The 21,786-nt window shown below is 42.7% G+C and overlaps 1 protein-coding gene across 4 annotated transcripts in view; it reads right to left on the bottom strand.

The window, feature by feature from the left end:
* Positions 1-21,786, bottom strand: part of cux2 (cut like homeobox 2) — a 131,128-nt gene that overhangs the window by 26,916 nt on the left and 82,426 nt on the right. For all 4 annotated transcript variants that reach the window (XM_023342649.1, XM_023342650.1, XM_023342651.1 and 1 more), the window contains exon 4: positions 11,284-11,362. In XM_023342649.1, coding sequence (XP_023198417.1) covers positions 11,284-11,362 — 79 coding nt within the window. The remainder of the gene's footprint in view (positions 1-11,283; positions 11,363-21,786) is intronic.

The raw sequence follows: 21,786 nt of genomic DNA, 5'->3' as shown, positions 1-21,786 counted from the left end.
GAGGCTCTCCAAGGGCCCGGGATCTACAGTTGGTGAGAGAGCACCCAGGAAGGCTGCCTCTAACGCCGGAGAACCGCATCTGCTAATTGATGGAGACGATAAGAAGCTGCTGTTGGGAAAGCGCCGGCGGTAAACCCACCAAGAATAATCAGAGAAAGAAAGCTGCTCATCTTCCTGTCCACTGCTAATTATTACCAACATACAGAAGTGATGATTACGTTTAATCTGGTGTTTAAGAGTCATTCTCACACTGAAAACTTTTCAAAAATCCAACATTAAATTTAAGCACATCTGTTTTTTTCTGTTTGTTTATTTGTTTTTATTGATTTTTCAATTGCAACACCAAAAAAAAAACACACTGGATCTTATACCAAGTATTCTTGGTCTAGATTTTAGTGGAAATATCCTAATACACTTGAAGTGAGAGGAAACTAACTGAGAAGTAACTTCTTAGCAAGATGCAGGACTTCTTTTTAAGTCAATAATTCCTTAATTTTGAAGAAAACGTACTAGTTTCACTGGCAGTATTATGTAAAATCGACTTTTTTAAGCTTTACATCCTGTTGTTATTCTCTGAGTGTTGCCTTGATTATTTCATGCATGTTTGAGAAATAGTTTAATTTCCATGGCAACCATTCAGCTGTGTAAAACACCTGGGTGAACCTAGCCCCGCCTTCGAGGCACAGCTCCTCCTCAGAGCTGCAGCTTTCAAGTTTCTGAGCTTCTGCCTCACAGAGCATCTCTCTCCTGAGACTCACTCACTCAGCTCCTTCAGACTAGCCAGCAGCAATTAGCAACCACCTGCTGGAACTGAGCATCTACTGAACTCATTATAGGAGCTACTTCCCAGTAAAACAGTTGTAAAAACGTTGTTGAAGGGTTAATACAGGAGCCATATCGTGGTGACTTCCTGAAGGTGGAATTTCAGAAAGAGCAGGAGTTTTTAAAGAAACCGATCCCCAATTTCAGGGTGTTAAATTATAAAGTCAAAGTTCTTTTTAAGTCATATTTGATATATACAACTTATTGTTAACAACCGAAGGTGATATAATTACTTGACACTGCTATAAAATGGCACTATGAGGCTAGAAAACACATAATATTGCCCTGTTACAGGCAATAAATCACATGATATGTAATGTGTTATTTTTGTTGGTTTCTAAGGGACTCAGCTCCGATTTAAAACTGGTTGTTTGCAACATGTACAGCTGACTGACTGCTCTCTGTTTCTCTACCTGACCTTTCATAATGACATTATCACAAGAACTGGATCTTAGAAATGATTTTGTTTGGTTTTTTTATCAAGAAAGCACTAAATGCAAAGCAGCGCTATTATAAGAGCTACATTTTAAATTTAGTAAAGATCTCTAAAAATTTCTATCCCATAAGTTTCAATCAGATCATAATCTCAAAGGGTCAGAATGTATTAACAAGTAGATTTTTAAAAGTTTTGCTTCAATTGTTTTCTTATTTAAATCATATAGAAACTAACAGAAAACCCCCGTCAGTATTGACAGTGGTAAGTGCTGACCACTGTCAGAAAAGTGAATAGCCTCTGTGACTTTTAGCAGTTTTCTCTCCATCTCAAGTTTTTTTACTTCCATTTGTTTTATCTAGATTATAAATTAATTAAAGGAAGAAGAATCGAAAGCCAAAAATTAAAATCATCTCCACTTTCTTCCCTTTAGTTTCTCTTCCTGAGCTAGTAATACCTCAGCCCTCTCACTCCGGGCAGCAGAACATTATGGTTTATCATTTTCTTCCCTTCTTTAACTGCATCTTGTAAAGCCAGATGGAGTCGTTTAACACTTCTTTATTATCTGGAGTCAGATACACAGGAACTTTCCCCTCTCTTTGTCTCCTTCTTCTATCATGACTAGAAGAGCGTTAAAGAGAAAAGACGAGAAGCAAACAAATATTTTCAGACTAAGGACATGTTTTCTGCTTGTTAAAAGAAAAATAACATCTTCAGTCTCAGTTACAGTCAGGTCAACCTTCCTGAGTTCAGTACAGAGTCATGAAGACCAATAACCAAAGCAGCCAGGTCAGGGAAAAAGTTGTGAAAAATTTAAAGCACAAGTACACCCCACACTCTCCAGATTACCTGCAAAAAATAAAAAATAATTTTAAAAAAGTTTTTCTTTCAATTTCATCTATCAATAAATAAAGTTTATTTGTGTAGCACGTTCCAGCAACAAGGCAGTCCAAAGTGCTTTACATCATAAAAATACGAAAATACAAAGTCGTAGAAAACGCAGTCACTCTTTTACAACCCAGGTGTTGGTCTATTGCTTAAAAACAAGCTTGCTGAAAAGTTACTTCTAAGTTAATTTGCTCTTTTTTCAAGTGCACTAAGATATTTGCACTAGAAACTAGACAAAAAATACTTGGTAAAATTATGAGTTTTTGCAGTGTATGTTACTTTCAATTGTTATAAAATTCTATGTATGGTTCAAACTTGACTTTAAAGAAATTCAACTTAGAAATTTGATAACATGCTCTTACAGATACTCCGCCTTCTGCAGATCACCACAGCAACGCTCGTCCATGATGCCGTTTACGTCTGGTTTTACGAGTATTGGACTGAGAGATAGTTTGTGTAATGAGGTCAGCAGACTTGTAGATCCACCAGGTGTTTGCTAATTGCTGCTGGCTAGTCTGAAGGAGCTGAATGAGAGAGTCACAGGGGAAGCTTGGCTTGGAGACTGCAACTCCGGGGGAGGAACGTTGTGCCACTAGGTGATGCTTTGTGAGATCAAGTGTTTAGTGTCCCTAGTGGTTGCCATGGGAGATTCGAGGATTCCTCAAACATGCATAAAAGAATCACAGCAATACTCCAGGTGTGTTTCTAATGAGGGAATAACAGTATAACATGGTAAAAGGTGCAAAAAAATTGATTTCACATAATACGCCCCCTTTCAAACACCAATAAACTCCACTGAAGTCTGTAGTTGTAACGTGGCAAAATGCGGTCAATTTAAGTTGTCCTTTGAAAGTTATTTCATAAGCTCAGTAGGAAAACCAATTTTTATCCTGATTAAATTTTTTATTTCACTGTCCACTGCTGTGTTTGGCGCAAAACAAAATCAAAAGCGACGGCCGTCTAGAAGGTCTGAAGACACTCTACAGATGAGAACTTGTTTCGGCTCCGGAGTAATTAAAGCAAAATCAGGGCAAAGCAAACTCCACACAAACAAGAATAACGTAATAAAACCCTAAATATCAAACAAGCTGCAAAAAAAAGTTTGCAGAATTTTTTGTTTTGTCTTGTGTGTGTGCGTGTGTGTGTGTGTGTATGTGTGTGCGTGTGGTTTTGGCTGGATTGATACAGAGTTTCATCACTTTGGCTGAGCAGTAATGAGGTTACCACCCTGCAGCTGCCTGCTTGTGGTCACCATCGTATTGCACATCTGAAAGCAGGATCAGAAGCCGGACGGCTGAGCATGCTGTGGGTGGCTCCGCCGAGGGGAAACGGAGAGGAGGGGGCGCAGGTTTAGGTGGGCGAGCGAGTGGACGGGCGTAGAGCGAGCCAAGACAAGCAGGTGTGTCAGGGCGGTCCGTCTTGGCCCTGTCAGCGATACACCATCATTAGGCGGTGTGGGCGCAGTAGGGTGCACCATTATGTCTCCCTGGGCTCTGTGTAATTACGCTCTGACATAATTAACCCAGCAAGCCCATTAGCCAAGCATTGGCTGGCTGGAGAGAGAGGGAGAGAGAGGAAGGGGGGGGAAAAAAGCTATAATTATTTGTTGTGCGCATGTTAATGAGGCCAGCTGTGTTCCCATCATACAACACGAACAAATTAATTTACAAGGCTGTGCTCCAAGGTTTTTTTCTTTTCATTCAAAACAGACTTTTTTTTTCTTCTTCCTCTCTCTCTCTCTGCGAGTGGACTTCAAGGTCCACAAACACACGCCGCCGCCGCTGCTGCAACAAACAGCAACACTGTCGTAATGTTGTTGTCAAGGACCAAAACTGGGTTGACGGAGCACTTTCACCTTCACACACAATGTAGAGACATATACCATGTGAAAAAAATAAAATAAAATCCCCCCTCTTATCTTCAGCCTGTCAAGGAACAATTTTGATGAAAAGAAACACAAACTGCTCGCAACAAATACAGAAACCTCGTCTGTTTGTGGCGTATTTTAAACCATCAGGCATTTGATACTCAAGACGGCAGAGCGAACACTTCTTCTTCCCTTGATGTGGCAGAAGGAAGGAGGAAATACTCAAATATAAAGATGCGTGGAATGAGAAGAAAAAGAGGGTTGGGGGTAGGGGAGGTGCGACTGTGGGAAGCGTTCGGCGCGAAACAAAGCCGAGAAAGAGAAAACTTTTTAACCTGCGCATTTCTTTTCTTTTTTTTTTTTTTTGTTATTATTATCGCTGCTCTGCGTGTTTCTTTGACAGACTGAAGGACGAAGACGGAGCGACATCAATGTCGAGGCATTTTAAAGCCCGGAACAAAGAGGAGGGTGTCAAGGAAACAAAGAGAGGAGCGTACGCGGCGTTTAAAATTAACACAAGATGCCGTGACATCCGAACCAAACTGAACTGGAATACATGAAGTAAAACAAAAAGAAGAGAAACTTTATATTCTGACTTATCAAATCCAAATTCCAATGAATTAACAGCAATAAATACTACTCTCTTTTCATTTCTGCATCCCATCAGCTCTTATCAGCACACATTCCTACACACACACAGATGCTGCCTTTGGAGAGCACACACTCTCTCCTGGTCCCTCTAGGGTCTCCAACTCCACAGGGACGAGTTGGAGAGGCCTGGCTCTTTTATGAACATAATGCATTATTAAGCACCTCAAACATCTCCTGGGCCTTTGTTTATTACTGCTCTTATTAATCACTTGTGCATAATCTCGTCCCGCCCAGAGAGCTTTCATTTTCCGTCAGCTTTTATATGGCCTTATTTTCCAACAGACTCGCACAAAGCACTTCTCCACTCGCCTCCCGATCCTAGGTACTTAGCCGCACAATTACAATAAAACCGGCTGGCCGTGCCTCGCAGGCCTCGCTTTCTGGTGCTGGCACTTGTCTGCGGGGTGGGCTGAGGAAGGACGACTCTTCTTTATGCTTCTGAAAGACAGCCAATCGCTGAGTTCAGTGCCTACTATTTAGAGTGTAGCACAGGGCAGCATCTGTTGTGAACCAGTAACAACGCTTTATCGCAGGGTTCTGACCCTTCTTCCAAAATTACACACGTTTCCTCAAACTTCTACATCTTTCTGGCAGGGTATTCATTTATGTTTTATGAATTTCAAGGCAAGACTATAATGCTGAAGTTGTCTTCTGATTCGAAGCAGTAAACACAGACGGGTCAAGTCAGGATTGGGTCATCGTACACAGATTTCTCACATTGGGATCTATGATGTCTTGTAAAGAGACTATCGATGTTTTCACACCTGAGAGTCTTGTAGACTCAGTTTGATTGGGGACCAAAGTTTTAACACTTGTTCCATTTCCAGCTGGTGTGGTTTGCTTCACTGTGTCAAACAAACCAAACCCTATGAAAGACCTGTTCCCCTGCCAGCCTGTGGTGGCACTGCACCAAGAACCGCTGAAGGAAACAACACGAAAACCTCTGAAGAAGACATGAGCACAACTTCCACCTTCACGAAATGCAAACAAAAATTGAGTAGCGTCAGATTTTAACACTTGTAGGATTTCTCTTTTGTCTTTAGCAAAAAACAACGAGCCATTTTTCCGTCCAACATGCCCTGCATTATAGTCCGCTTCCTGCTTTTGGAGAGGTTTCTGGTCCGTTTGGCATTCACATATGCTTTCGAACCTCACCAGAGACAGAGTTTTGTAGGTGGGCCAGAGTTTAGCTTTTTGGTTGATTGTCCAGTCACACTTCCGCCAACAAACCAGACTTTCTAGGCAAACAAAGGTTTGCTTATAACTCTTTTTCTATGAAGTTTGTTGATTGAGGCAGACTATGATTGAAGTGGGTTTAGTCCGCTTGATTAAAGCAGGCTATACCATATACTATTAACACCAGACACAGTTTAAGTTTCCCAGGTCCAGTTTAACACCTTGACCTAATAAGGAGTGCAATTTTGTGCCACACCCTCTAGTTAAATACTAATTGTTGGTGTGTTGTTGCTTTTATTGTGACTTTCTGTCAAATTAATGGCCCATTGCATACAGATCTGAAGCTGACTCTCCAAAATAAAATGCTACATTTATTGTAATCTTAAAAGCCTGGGCATCAGTCTCTTAAACTGGATTGTTTAGAAATCCTCTCAAGCCTATTTCATTCCTATTATTTTTGAGTTTTCCAATTACACTTTTTCCTTCCACTCAACTATCCATTTAAAGCCCATTAAACAGCCAGCTTCTTTAGACTTAGACTTAGACTGACTTTATTATCATTTTGCATGCACAGGGTGTATACAGAACGAAGTTTCGTTGCATACGGCTCAGGACAATGTTTTGAGGTTTCAATGTTATGAGGTTACTCCAGAATATAAATATAAAATATAAAGTGCAGGAATGACAGTAAAATGGAAGTTATTTAGCTATGTATATGTGCAAGGTATGAAGTGGAGACCAGTTTTTGAGTGCAGTCCAGTTAAGAGTTCAGCAGTCTGATGGCAAGTGGGAAAAAACTGTTTCGGAACCAGGTGGACCTGCACCGGATGCTGCGGAACCTCTTTCCAGAGGGCAGCAGGGAGAACAGTCCATGGTGGGGGTGTGAGGGGTCACTGACTTTGTATGGTGGATTTCAGTGACAACTGTTATCACTGCACAAAATTACCACAGCATTTCTGAATTAAAAGTTGTTTTTTAATCGGCCTTATGTAATATTCCAACTTTCTGATAAACTCAATGAATCCTTGAAATATTTCAGTCTATTTGTAGTGAATCTAAATAACAAGACTTGGAATTTTTAACAGATTCTGAAAAAACAAACAAACTTCAATTCAACTTAAAACTTCGTTCAACCTAATTTATTAAGTTGAACTTATATGATGTCTGTTAACAAAAAACATTAACTTCTACCCGCAGTACCAACGGTCACCACTAGCAAGCACTCTTGCCCTAGCATTTCCACCAACAAACACACGCACACACACGCCGACATGCGCATCCACTTCAGACATGCCGTAGGCCCTGAAAACACACGTGCATGCGCGCACACACACGCACACACTTTAAGAAGGGTGTATTTAGATCAGAATCTTCACAAAGTCTCCGTGAGCTTTCCGCTCAGATAAAAGGAGACGTGTTCTAAAAGGAGAGGGGGAGCAGGGCGGATCCTGGGGGATGAGTGTGTATACTGTGAGGAGGCGAGGAAGAGCAAACACCTGGAGTGTCAGTCTCAGGGCTACGCCCCTGGCGACAGGGCCTCGCCGCTCTCACAGAGGTGGCAACAAACGCAGGCGTTCAAACGGCGCACGCATGCACACACACACACACACACGCCTACACCCCCACGCTCCAGGAGAGACGAGCCGAACGAGAAGGAGGAGAAGGAGGAGGAGGAGAGGTTCGGTGCATCTCCGGGACGCGGGCAGATGCTGCCACTGTTTTCCAGCGTTCAGTGATCAGGATATGTTTATGCGCGCTGATCAAAACCGTGCGGAGGTGATATAAACATTGTTAGGGAAGCGCTGTTAACAGGCCCTCTTTTCAAGCGCCAGACTGGGTGGGAGTTACAGCGCGCAGCATGGGGAAGTGTCACAGGCAAATCAAAATATAGCACGCTAATGAAACACTCCGGTGGATTGACGTGTTGCTTAGGGGCCCGGAGAAATGAGATTTAACAAAAAATAAAAGTAATGGTAATAAAAAAAAAAAAAAGAGACTTCAATCACTCAGATCAAAAGTTTCTCGCTCAGAGTTGACTGTTGCATTCTAGTTGTATGCAGGTACTAACAAAGCATTAACATGTCATGACTAACGCTCATGTGTGTGACGGCTTTGTTACCCGTTTCCAACGGTAACGGCGTGGCAAAGTGGATAACCGGTGCGTGACCAGATTAGAGGTGGGGTTTATTGTATAGTTTATCATTTATCGTGATACATTTCTTATGATAAGAATTTTGATTCATTGTCAAGATAAATTTCAATTAATGAATTGATAGCTTTAATATTTTTCTCAACTGTTTGTTCAATTAGAGTATCACTGCATGTCAGCAAATGTGAAAATACGACTAAATGCAGTACCTGTGTGCAGCTTCTTGTTTGTGACTGGTGACAAAAGAAGTGCATTACAAATTGGTGTGCTTCTCGAGAGCAGTATTTCTGTTTGTGGGGCCAAGAAAAGAAATAAACTGCTCTTATTGTCACTTTTATTGTTATCACAATAATTCCACAAAGTCTTGTGATAAAATTTTCAGTCCAGATGTCCGTCTAGACCAGATGTTAACAGCATCCAGATACAACAGGTCACATATTGAGTATCTCCCCCACACCCCTCCTTCTGCATTCATTAACTTTGCTGTTGGCCTCCTCTGATTGGACCACCCCAAGCCTTTCTGGGCACAAACACACACACGCGCGCACGCACACACACACGTGGGGAAGAAGCACTTTCAAATGAAATAATAGGAGGGGAAAAACGCCACGCCATGAATAGTAATAACTGCATTAAGATTAACGAGCATGGCGTGTAAAGAATAATTGCATCTGTCAAAAGATTAAAAATACATGAGCTGTGGCGTCTGTTGGAAGGGGGAACGGCGGGAATGCTTGCTTGTTGTGTTTGAGGGGGCTAGAGAGAAATGAAGCGGGGCCACGGCCAAATGAGTGTCCTCCCGTGTACCTGGAGTCATCCATTCTGACGAGAGGTGGGTAGGAGAGGGAGGGGGTGGGGAGTTGGCGGGGCAGGAGGACTGGGGGTGCAGGGGGGGGGTGACCTTGGACACCAGCAGCAAGCTGTACAGTGACAAACAGGGGCAGAATACAGTGAGTCCTTACAGATGATACATACAGAGCAAACCCCCCAACATGCTGAGGGCAACACCAAATCTTTCATGTTGAAGGCATATATACTTATATATTGCATCAATTGAAAAGAAAGTTCTACTTATTTTTCAGGTTCAGACTGAAAGTTTTTTTAAAAGAATGATTTTAATTGTAAGTGTGTATGTTTTTCCTGATAACACAAACAAATACAGTGAGCAAAAAGTTAAAAGGAGTTTTGCCTCCTGTAGGTACACATCTAGCACATTGATTGATTGATTGATTGATTGATTGATTGATTGATTGATTGATTGATTGATTGATTGATTGATTGATTGATTGATTGATTGATTGATTGATTGATTGATTGATTGATTGATTGATTGAATCCAACTTCTTCAACACCAAAGATTTGAAATAGGTTGCCAGGTGACAACTGTTGGTTTGATCTTTCAAAAACTGAAAGAAATAGGGCAGAAATAGTGCTGCACCACTGTCATGTGCAGTAGTGCAGCACATGACCCATGTACGGCCTTAGTCCTCGACATGGTCGTCACAGGTTAGACTCTAACCGTTAAAGTCTCGGTACGTTGATCTTTGCCGCATGTCTTGTCCGTCTCTCACAACCCAACTTCTAACTTCCTATCAATTCTCAAGGCCACTAGAACCAAGGAAATCTATCTGGAGCTCCAAGTGAGATGGAGTGAGACTGATTATTGTGGTCAACAACCTGAAGGAAGCGAGAACCACAGTTACCAAGACCGAAATTGGTAGCACAGATGCAGTGGTAAATTCTCAGCTGAGGACAATCCTCTGACAATCCTCCAGTTCCTTTCTTTCGTTCAGATACTTCTCAACAAATTAGAATGTGTGTTCCGATGAGGCTAGCAGGTCCGATTAAACGGATTAAAAATACCTTTTGGAAATAATCTTCAGGCAGGTCTTAAACATACTTTTCATTAAGTCTGCGTTCAAATGATCTTTGTGTTGCTCCTTCACATAAAATACCAAACACTTAAGTGGCACAGTGGCAAACAAAGAAGTTCAGTCTGCAGAGATTTTTACAAGACACTGCATATTTATAATATACTAATATATTTGTGGCATGAAAGAAGCAGGACCCGTACCGTTACAATTGTAATGTCAAATGAAGATCGGCGAGTGGCTTCGCAGGACTACCAGATGGAACAGGGTATGTGATATTCTGCAATCTTCAAGGCAAGTGAATGGTTATAAAAAGAACATAGTTTATATTTCAAGAAAAAAGGGAAAAAAATATTTAGCTTTGTAAAACAAAGTGTTTGTGTTACGTGGGATGGCAGCAGCCTCTGCTACCTGACAAAGGTCTCTTTTAAAATCGTGTACCATTAAAATGCTCTGGAATTAAGGTCACCATGTAAAAAAAGGCACAGGTTATATTAATCAAACTGAATACGTCTTCAAAGAAAGGCATTTCTTATCAAGGAAATAACTCCATTCAAAGACGGCTTATGTTTGTGTGTGCGCCTGAGCGCGAGGGTTAGCGAGTGTGGGTGGTTGGTGGCGCAATATCAAGCAGGGGACTTCAAGGAAAAATGGAGACCTTTAAAAGTCAGTTGCCGTCGTCGCTTTTTCTCTGACGCTGGCTTTTATCTCGTATTCATTGAATCTGTAAACAGCATTCTCTACTCCTGCCACAAGTGCTTCTCTGATCTAGACTGAGATTGGGCTGCGTACTGCTGCCGTCTCCTGCAACAGAGAGCAATACGCTACATGCTCCCTGGCACTGGAGGAAAAAAAAAACTGAATAAACACAGACTTGTGCCTTTCCTTTACTCCAATTTTCCGCCTTTTGCACCTCTTTCCCTTACCCTCCCCCCCTTTGGCCTCATCAGGTTCAACACAAACCTAGACTTCAGTTGGGATTTTAATTGGTCCTCCACAATCAACAGCCGAGCTCCTTAAGAACGTGTTTGCTCCTCAGTCGGGCTACACTCGAGGACCAGCGCTGGGTTTTGAAGTGGCATCACGCAGAGTTTTGGAAACCACTCTGAGAGCATAGACTTTGAAAAATAGATAAGAGCCACAGGATATAGGGTTTTCTGTATTTTACATCCATGTGCTGCCGCACCACATCCACCGTATTCACGGTGAGGGAAAAATTACTTTCTGGTTTTTTTCGTGTGTGTGTGGTGGTTTGTACGAACGAAGCGAGCGAACCGGTCCACCCGCAGACGTGACAATTGACGGGGAATTGATCTTTTAAAAGATTGATCTTCAAAGGCAGAATGGTAATTCTACACGTAATGCTGGCGAGTGTGCTGGTGTTGTTTGTGAATATGCACTTCTCTGGTCTTAGTGGGAGACTCACCTGGGGCCTCAATAAGCTGTTTGTAGATTCCCAGGAACGCAGACTCTGCCTCCTTACTGCGCTTGTTCAGAGCGACCACCTGCAGGGAAGAAGATGCCATTAAGGTAAACATGGAGTTGCATAACCTAGGAACAGAGTACACGAATGGTCAGGTGAAGCAAAGATTATCTGACTTAAAGTTTAAGGTAAAACATCATTGATGACAATCATGATGTAGTTTAGAAGTACTGGAACTACAGCTTATATATTATAACTTCAGTTGTTAAAAAATGGGATTTGTATATCAAATATGACTTAAAAAACAATTTACTTTGTAATGTAACGCCTTGAAATTGGGCCTCTGTCTCTTTAAGAAACGCCGCCTTTAGGAAGTCATCACAACATGGCTCCTGTTCTCACCAATGTTACACTGAGAAGTAGTAGCTCCTATAATGAGCTCAGCCGATACATAGTCCCACCAGGTGTCTGCTAATTGCTGCTGGCTAGTCTGAAGGAGCTGAGTGGGGGAGGGATGCTCTGTGAGGCGGAAGCTCTGAAGCTTGGAAATTACAGCTCTGAAGCGCAGCAGGACCTTGAAGGTGGAGCTAGGTCCACCCAGGTGTTTTACACAGCTGAATGGTTGCCACGGGAGACTAGAGGATTTCTCAAACATGCATGAAAGAATCAAAGCAACACTACAGGTTTGTCTTTGATGAGGCAATAACATTATTACAAAAAAGTCAATTTTACATAATGCCGCACCTTTAAAACAGTGTTTAGAGTAATAGAAAAACCTTCTACCATAAAATATGACTGTAATACTTAATATAATAAAATTATTTTCAAGCAAACGTTGTTAACATGATTATAATTTTCTGCGGCTCTACACCTAAAGCTGCTATGTATGATTATTGGTTAGAACATTTGTTATGCTTGTATCACCTGCTGAGCTTTACTCCAACCGGTCAGAATATTATAATATGAATTAAAGGCGAACTGACAGATTTGTGATCATATTTGAGTTAAAAATTGTATGTTTTACAACAATATGATACTAATAACACACAGTGCTACTTTCTGAGACATAAAATACAATAAAACTTTCCCCTCATTTAAAGCCCAATCAAAATTTGAAATGCTGCTCCACAATCAAAACTTTATGTGTTGTATCCGACGTGTCATCACATCTTGAGATTTTTCATTTAGTTATCTTTTAAAAGTTTAATAAGTTTTATTCCTATAAATTAGTTTTCCTCAGGAGAAAAATGTATTCAAGCAATTATGAATATCAAAAGGACCACACAATGTTTTAAAAGTTGAATTTAAGTAACCTACCATATCTAAGTGGGTCTGGCCTGCACTTTGAAAGCTGCACGCCACATTCAGGATGTAATTATCTCTAGATGATACCAAACTTCTGCTTCAAGATCTTTTCCACTTGGTCACTTTGAAACTCAAGTGTAGGAATTTGAGCAGCAACAGTAGTAAAATCAAAATAAAGAGAGGTGCGCTCATCCTTTCCTGTTTTCACTACAGTTACACCATAATAAAAACTTTACAAGTGTTGCCAAAACTCTACATTCACCTAACTCACCAATTAAAGCTGCAAAACCTTTTCTAATCTACAGCATGAAGGATCTACAGCGGTGGTTTTTCTTGCCATTTGCTCAGACTTTCCTTCGTTTTTGCGTTCTGTTTCATCACCACGACGTTCCCATTAGGCCTGTTCACAAAAACACGTTTTACTGGTCGATAAATCGTCCCAGAAGTTATTGCAATCAACGATAATATTGCTGTTTTGAGACAATTTTAAAATAATATAATGGTAATGGCATAATAATGCAAGAACACATTATCAGAGATCAACAAACTTTAAATTCTATTGATAATTTAACACGGGAACTGGAGGACATTTTAAATATCCAAAATAAACAAACAAAGAAAACCAGAAACAACAAATAAAACGAATTACAACGTCTCTGAAAACAAAACTGTGATTCAGAAAAAAAAGAAAAGGACAGTTGAGACCAAAACACCAAATTTACGACTTTTATCATGCAGTTTTTGGTAGAAAGAGAGAAATGATAAATCATGCAAATAGAAATTATTGAGCTGGTTTTAATTTATCAAGCGATTAATTGATTTATTGATTTATTGCTTATTGCGATGCACTGTTTCACCTTGATGTCAAGAAACGTCAGACTGCAAGGCACTTGAAAGGTAAGATCCTACAAACGCTGCACCCAACATACTGTAAATATTGTGCACATTGATTTTGCTCAGATTTTGTTAATCAATATACTGTGCAGTCCTACTAAAAAAACGTAAAAAATATTATCGGCTGCTGCCAAAGGAAAGATCTACAGTAGAAATACTGATATTCTCTGATGATTTTACGGGACAGGAAGGAGTTCTTAACAGTAAATCAGTGACATCTTGAGAAAGCTTAAACCGTGGCAATGTTTCTCCTGTTTAACTGCCAAGCTGTTGCATGTTGCCAGGCGACATTTGGCCCGGTAAATGTAGGCGCCCGTTGTGTGCGAGGACACTCGCCGGTGGCCTCCATCACCAGCAGCACTCAGCACCGCGGCTCGGCGGGTGACGCAAACCAATTAACGATTCATTAGGAGGGACAAAGAAAGCAAATTAGCCGCCACCTGGCCCCATGGAGAGGGCACCTGCACTAGTGGGTATGTGGGTTACCCGCTCTCAGCGCACACCGAGACTTCGGATCTGTTTGTAAACCAGAGGACGCGCGCGGTGCCTTCTCCCCGACGCCCTCTACGCGGCAACAGTAAAGTTGGATCTAGTCTGACTCATCGACTGGATTCAAATGATCGTCATCTACTGTTCGTGTCATTTCTGTCGCTGCCGATTACATTCCCCGCAGTCGTATCGGCTCGATGGGGCCCCAACAAAGGGGCCAGGAGGGCGGGCGGCACGTCTGAGCCGGTGCTGCTCCTCAGCGGTGTAAATGCATTTGAAAAAAAAAGAAAAAACACATTCATTTCGCAAAAGGCTGAAAACACTTATGAGAATGGCGGCAGTGTGTTGGAGCTGTTTAGTGGGGTTATAAATAAGGTGTGTGGAAAATAGCGTGAGACGGAGAGCCTTTGATTTACTGGAAATGGCTGGCGCGTTTTCCCCCGGGGAGGCATAACGACAGCATCATGTTTAAAGAAATATCATAAAGATCAAGCAAATCCCCCCCACTCAGAACCTCACCTCCCACTCCCTCCCCCAGCCCCCATCACTCCCACTCAGAGCAACTCAGAGGAGTTCATGGAAAATGGAAAAGGCTGAAGTCCAATCAATACAGATGCAATAGTCTGCTGCTCTTAGGCAGCTCCCTGATACACAGTGCTGCTGTTTCACTCAGCTGGACCCCAGTTTAACCTTCCACCCTCCCTACACACACACACACGCCCGCCAACCCACACACACCTGCCCTCATCTACCTCCCATCAACTCTCCTCCCTCCAGGACTTTATGAAACTATGTGGCAACAATAAACAACAAGAGTGCATAAATCACCTTGCTATCATAAAACAACTTTTCCAGCTTAAACCACTTAAATTCATGTCTTAATACATCAATATAAGACTTTTAAAGACTTTTGATGAATGCTGTGAAGAAATATTCAAACTGCTTTAACTTTTCCATATTAAACAGGGTTTCTGCAGGTCTCACCAACTCAAATTTAACACTTCTTAGTACCCTTATTATAAGGAATTTAAGACCTATATCTATACACATACATAATAAATGTATTTATACTTTAATTATTATGTCTATCTCCATCTCGAGTCACAGAATGCAATGCAGATATCTGAATGTGACTAAGAAAAAACAACCCAGATTATACAAGACTAAATATTTAATATCAAAATTTAAGACCTTTTTAAAATGAATTCAAGACATTTTAAGGCCTTAATTACAAATAGATGAATTTAAGACTTTTTATGACATTTATGGGATTTTACATGGTGGGTCAACAGCATGTGAACAATCTGAATTGCTTCAGCAAAAACTCCTGCCAGCATTCAGACTGTTTCTCTGTTTGTGCAGCAGTGATGAGGATCAAATCTCATCGACTCCTCGTGCAGCAGCACATTAACCGTCAAGAGTACTTTGTGACACCGAGACAAACTACTTCCAAGCTGAGATTTCACCTGAACTACCCGGCCACTGCAGCGGAGTGGTTGCGCCAGCCCTCTGTAATCAGGCTGACGGCGTGCTGGCCGGGCTGCTCCTTCCTCCCCTGAAGCGGATTCATCAAAATCCCCGGTTGCATATGTAGAATGAATAAAACAAACAAATAAACTAGAAATCCTGCAGAGGCAGCAACTGGGGCTCCATCTTCTAGAGTACATGCCGGGGGTCTCCTGGCCCTCCATCATCCTTTAACGAGAGAACACGGAGATTACCTCCACAATCACGCCATTAACCTGCCTACAGACGTCGGCGGAGACATCAATCACTCGCCTGCCTGATGCCCTCTCATGTTGGTCCCACTGTCTGCGTACAGACATGACCCCGCCCTCCTCCCTCCAAGCTGCCTCTGCTACCATCAAAACACTCGTGCCTAATGAAAGGCTGATCACAGAGTCGTCGTCATGTCCAGCATAAGCCGCCACCTCTTAAACAGCTGGGATTTGTGACTTCCTACATTGTGACGGATAGAGTGAGCTGCACAAAGAGTTGCAGCTTGAGGTTGGGTTTCGACTGGGAAATCTCCTCTCCTCCTTGGCTGGAAAATATGGCCCCCATCTCTTGCTCTGGCTCACAGCGCCTTCTTTGTTTTCGCCCGTTTTGTGATAAAGGATACGACCACCAAGGGAATAGGCTTGGCCCCGGGATGATTTTACAAGCAGGAGTAAAGCCTGGGGCACAGCGAGTGAGAGAGACACAAAGGAAACCTGTTAGAGCTCCTCCATAACTCTTCGCGCAGAAACAGAGTGGGCAGTGCACAGCCTCTGGGACAGGGCTGCTGGGAAATACTTACTGATGAGCCTTTGAGAATACTTACTGTACCCGCTAGTGAGTGTGTCTGTGTGTGTAGTGGATCAACCTAACGTGTGGTGGGGAGTGTGAAATAAATGAGGGAAAGGAGAACAAATCCAAAGTGAAGAAGACTGGAGCGGAGATGAGGGGCTACAGAGTGACGTGCCGAGAGACAGAGAGACAACGGAAAAGAGAGGCTCCCTTAAAGAGCGCAATTAGCAATTATGCAGTCATCAATTACAATTATCACAACTGGTGATTATGCAATTATCACTCTAAATCATCGTTTTCCCCCCTCTGCCTTACCAGTTTGCCACCCCTTGTGATTTGGTTGTTTGAGGACGGGTTGTGACGATGTAGGTGATTAGAGTGTGTGACAATGACTGTTGGGTGTTGGGAGTGTGTCAAGATATGTTTTTGCACAAAGTGTGTGTGCAAACAACTTTGGGAAAGCTCAAAGCACGTCTGCATGACTACACACAGAGGTGTTTAATACATCTTTAAAGCAGGGAGGGGATGTTATGTAAAATCGACTTTTGTGAGCTTTATATCAGGCTATAACATTATTTCCTCATCAAAAACATACCTGGAGTTTTGCTTTGATTCTTTGAATCCTTGCATCTCCTGTGGCAACCATTCAGGCTGCATAAACACCTGCTCATACAAAGCTCCGCCTATTTACCCACAGCTCCGCCTTGAAGTTTGAGTCTCTTGTCAACCTTCTGCCTCCACCAGACTAGATGCAGCAGCAATTAGCAAACACCCAGTGGAACTTAATGTCTGCTAAGCTCATCATACAAAATACTTCTCAGTCCAGCGCTTGTAATGTCAGTAGTAGACAGGATAATGGAGGAGCGATGTTGTGATGATATCCTGAAAGCAGAGTGTCGGAAAGAGCAGGGGCTTCTTAAAGACACAGAGGCCCAATTTCAAAGCATCAAATTGCAGAGTCAATTTTCTTTTAAGTCATGTTTGATATATGCAGTGTTTTTATAACAACTGAAAATAACATAATAATTTGATTGCGATATAAAGTGGCACTATATGGCTGGAAAATGCATAATACCGTCACTTTAAGAGCGAAATTCTGGAATCAAATTTGACTGTCCCTTGGTAAGGCATTTTTAAATTCTAATAACGAAAGTTCACTAAGATAAACTGATGCATGAATCGATGGGTAGATAAACAATAATATGATTGCACAAACAATTGGATGGACTGATGAAAGGATAAATGAACAGACCATGGATGGATGGATAATTTATGACAAGGAGTCTAGGGGTGAAAAAAAGTATTTTTTGTTATAGTCAATTCCCTTTTCCATACACAGACCTGGAGCATTTTTAAAACTCCAGACCTTCTTGGGCTGTCTATGGATTCCTCTTCACTGCATGTGCACATGTGTGTGCACATGCAGTGCATATTGACGCGCTGCTCCCATCTCAAGGTGAACGTGGTTGCGCTGGTGCACGGTTTGGGGACAGCAAATGTATGGTTCCGCAGTCCCTGAGGCCTCTAAATTACCTGTCATCTTCCTCATGATGCAAAGGTCAGCGCACAATCACAGGGAGTCCATCCTACAGAGCTGTTCACAGAGCAGCAGTCCAGCCCACAGGCTGACAGGGTGTCACAACAACCCCGGCGCCGTGCCATGCTTATTAGAACAAAACCATGAGAAAGCCCTGCGCCAGAACACTTAAAAATCAGTCCTATAGGAACCAACGGCAAGCTGAGAAAACGAGGCACAATATGGTCACCGTTGCACGACTGTGTCATGTTAAAATAAACAACTTCTGTTGGTAAAAAAATGCACAACAGTAATTTTCTATCCAGAAGAAGGGAAGCGATCATATATTAGTTCTGCCACCCAGCACTTCTGCAGCTGTCAGTGTTGCCAACAATCCTTTATTTTGTTCCTGCTTTGAGTGTAGGTTCATAGAAGAGGCGGGAGCAAGAGAGATGAGTTGGTGAGGAGTGACTGATGAGTGGGTGGAGGAGAGGGGCAGAGGTAAACACTATTGCAATACAGTCTGGATGGTGAGAGACCTGCATACACCCACACGTAGACACATACACACACTCGAACCATGGGAGGCACGCAAACACACACACACACACACACACACACACACACACACACACACGGCAAAGCAATGCGGCGTACATGTGCGGCGCGTGCGTTTCAGGGCAGATTTAATCATGGTGACACCCCGTCTCGGAGCCGCAGTGGCAGCGCGGCGGTGGCTGCGGCCGTCTTTGGATGCCCAATGAGATGAGCAGTCAGAGCGCTGACACACATCTCGTCGCCGTGTCAATTCCAATAAGCGGCGCCTGTCAGTCAAAGCACACTGACGCCACAGCCACTCTGCCTCTACAGAGCTACCGGTTCAGCCAAAAAAATTAAATAAAAAAAAAAAATTATGGCAGAAGCTGACCGCGCAGATGTGATTTTGCAACCGGTTGTCTTCATGTGCCTACATACTGTAACGTCACAGCGACACATGAATGACAAATTCGACTGGACTCACGGTAGCTGGACGGCCTGGAGATTTCACACGCGACTCCCACCTTTGGTCAGAGCGGTAAGATTAGTCTTTCAAATGGACTTGCACCGCCTAAACTTTATTAAGCTTGAGTTACAAGCACAACATTCTACGGATTTTAGAGGTTTATAGACGACAGACCAAGACAAGGAAAAAATGCATGGTCTTCAAAATCCTCTGACGATTCAGGGCAACAAAATGCCCAAAATTCCCCAATTAGCAAAGAGTAGAGTCCACCTGTGTATATTTTTGATTTAATTATGAATCCAGTTACTATTTAAGGATTTCAGAGGTTTGTGGCTAGGCTCAGTGTAACATTGATAGAGCAGCAGAGATTCACAGTTAATGAGAGAATTAACTCCACAAATATCGTCTTTATGGAAGATCATTTTCCTTCTACTTCACAATTAAGGACTACTTTGACTTGGACTGTTGCATAAAATCCAGATAACGTGTTTGATTTCTGATTTCATCATGACAAAAATGTGAAGAAAGTTCAAGTATAGGGGCCTAAAGCATAGAATTTAGCTAGATCCACTGAGAAAGAAATACATAAAGATATTTATGTATCTGCTTGAAACTAAAACCCTAAATACAATTAAGAGTAACCATACTCAGTATTTGACTATAATATGCCAGTATGTAATAAACACGGAGAAAAAAAGCTTTGATTAACAAGCAAGTTTGAGGTTTTGCTGGGATTTAGTCACGAGAGAATTAATCTTGAAAAACTATTAGGGTTCAAAAGAACACATTAAACACTACCCTCTAAAGGTTTGGCACAGCCAATGTCTGTCAGGCACCAGTATGCCAGTGTTGTTGTCTACGGTGAAGAATGCTTAACATCAGCATGATCTGAAAACGAAGCCCCTTCTCTAAAGTCAAAACCTTCAAGCTCAACTTACACATGGACAAGCCAAATTACTTTTGGACAAGCAGATGGGAAACATTCAACTGCTTGGCCACAAAGATAGGAAGTATGTCGGGAGCCAAAACTAAGAACTAAACTATCACCAGTTCGCAATCTAACCCTGAGTAGAATTGGTGCTTCAACAAGACAACAATCATAAACACACTTTGGATCAAACAGCAGACCAAACTTATGCTACTTTCTTGTAGGCCTTTGGACTAACCTCTCTCTACTACAGCAGCCAATAAAAATATATATGATATATGATGCGAGACGTTTGATAGAAACTTCGGGTCAACGTCTTTTAGGAGAATGAAGATAATGACCCAGGCTTGGTGAGATAGCGGATCAAGGTGGAGCTGACGTAATCCCAGAGGACATGGCATATGGAGCTGCCTGAGAGACAGAACATGGCACGACATTAAACTGAGATCAAAGGGCCTGCTGTCTCCACCGCGCAGCAGGTGGCTTCTGGGTCCCCCTCTCCGTCAGCAGCCGGCAGAACCACTGTGTTACCGGCTCTCACCGCAAAATTCACAAAGCACCCGCCTCAAAGTCACGGCAAAGTCAAAGTCAAGAGACAGACGGAAAGACGAAAACAAATCTTTTCTCAGTGTCTTTGTACTTCAAAAGGCAGGAGTTGTCATTTTCTTTAAGCTTGCTTTTCTCAAACCTTTCATGCAGCGAATGACCTAAACCTTGAGGAAAGTGCGCCTGTTGAAAATGGATCTATCAGAAGTTGATGGTTAGGGAGCGTGGGGCGTGCTGAGGATGAGATGAAGGCTGCGGGTTTGACATGCTGAGAGGGAAGGCTGTAAGAATCAGCGCTGAGTGCTCCTGGACCAGTTTTTCGGTGCTGGGAGAACCGATAAGAGGTGAGAAGAGAGGAGAGGTGCCGGTAAGGGCTAATTATAAAAAATAAAGCGCCCCCATTATCTCGGTGCTGTACTGCAAGAGTGAACAAAGCTACAACAGATGGGGTGTCATGGGTAACTGTGCCAATGTGAGCCAAAGCCCCAAGAGTGGACAGACCCTGGCAGGCGGCTGGCGGAGCGGTTCTGGCACCGGGGAGCCACAGCTGCATATCTCGCCCTCAGACACATGTTGACAGCATTTCTCTAGTCCTGCTTGCACTAGTCAAGGTGAGACAGCGTGACACTGGAGGTGTGGAGGGGAGAGAGAGACGAGTGAAAGAGGCAGAGAGAGCGCTAGGCTATGATGGATAGTGCTCTCTATCCACCTCTCTTCTCTCTCCCTCTTAGAAGGCTGGTGACTTTCCAGTGAGGCAATTATCATTGCGGAATGCATAATAGCCTAATTAATTACAGGTGTCAGTGCTGCCTTTGTTTCCAGCGTGGAGGAACATCGTGCCAAAGCCACATCCGCTAAAGAAGAGTGGCGCTGATGAACGAGGCCCGCGCGGCGGCTGAAGGTGTGTGGCTGACAGAGGACTGGACGGCGCGGAGACGAGCCCGAGTCTGCAAAACAGTCTTGTTGTGAGCAGAAGATGGATTGGAAACACACGGTGTAGAAATTAGCTCCATTATTTGCTTGATGTATCTGATTTTGTCAGCTGCAGTGTGTGTGTGGAGGAAGACCTCAGGTCGGCCTTATGCACTCACTGGCCACTTTATTAGGTAGACCGTGCTAAAGGTGTACCTAACATGTTGGACCTCTTTTCGCCTTCAGAACTGCGTTATGTCTTTGTGGCCCAGATTTGACAAAGGTGTCGGAAACATTCCTCAGATGATGGAATGAAGTGATTGCTGCAGATTTGACCCCTGGACGAATTTTTTTTTTTATGTTTACACAATTTAAAGCCACTTTAAACTGCATTGTGCAAACAAGACTGACTGACTCACTCCAGGTTTTGGTGTACAGAGACATGTCAAGAAAGTGGGAGGAAACAAATTAGTACCGACGCAAAGTGAGCCATAAAAATATACCCCACCACCAGCAGCCTGAACCATTAATACAAGGAACGATGGATCAATGCTTTTTGGTTTGAGCCCCTACTCCGTCTGCCTTTATCGTTGTGTCCTTGGGCAAGACACTTCACCCGCCTTG

This window comes from Xiphophorus maculatus, chromosome 11 (assembly GCF_002775205.1).
Source record: "Xiphophorus maculatus strain JP 163 A chromosome 11, X_maculatus-5.0-male, whole genome shotgun sequence".
In the NCBI taxonomy this organism is placed as follows: domain Eukaryota; kingdom Metazoa; phylum Chordata; class Actinopteri; order Cyprinodontiformes; family Poeciliidae; genus Xiphophorus; species Xiphophorus maculatus.
The sequence above is the reverse complement of the archived record's forward strand: the minus strand, read 5'-3'. Positions and strand labels throughout refer to the sequence as shown.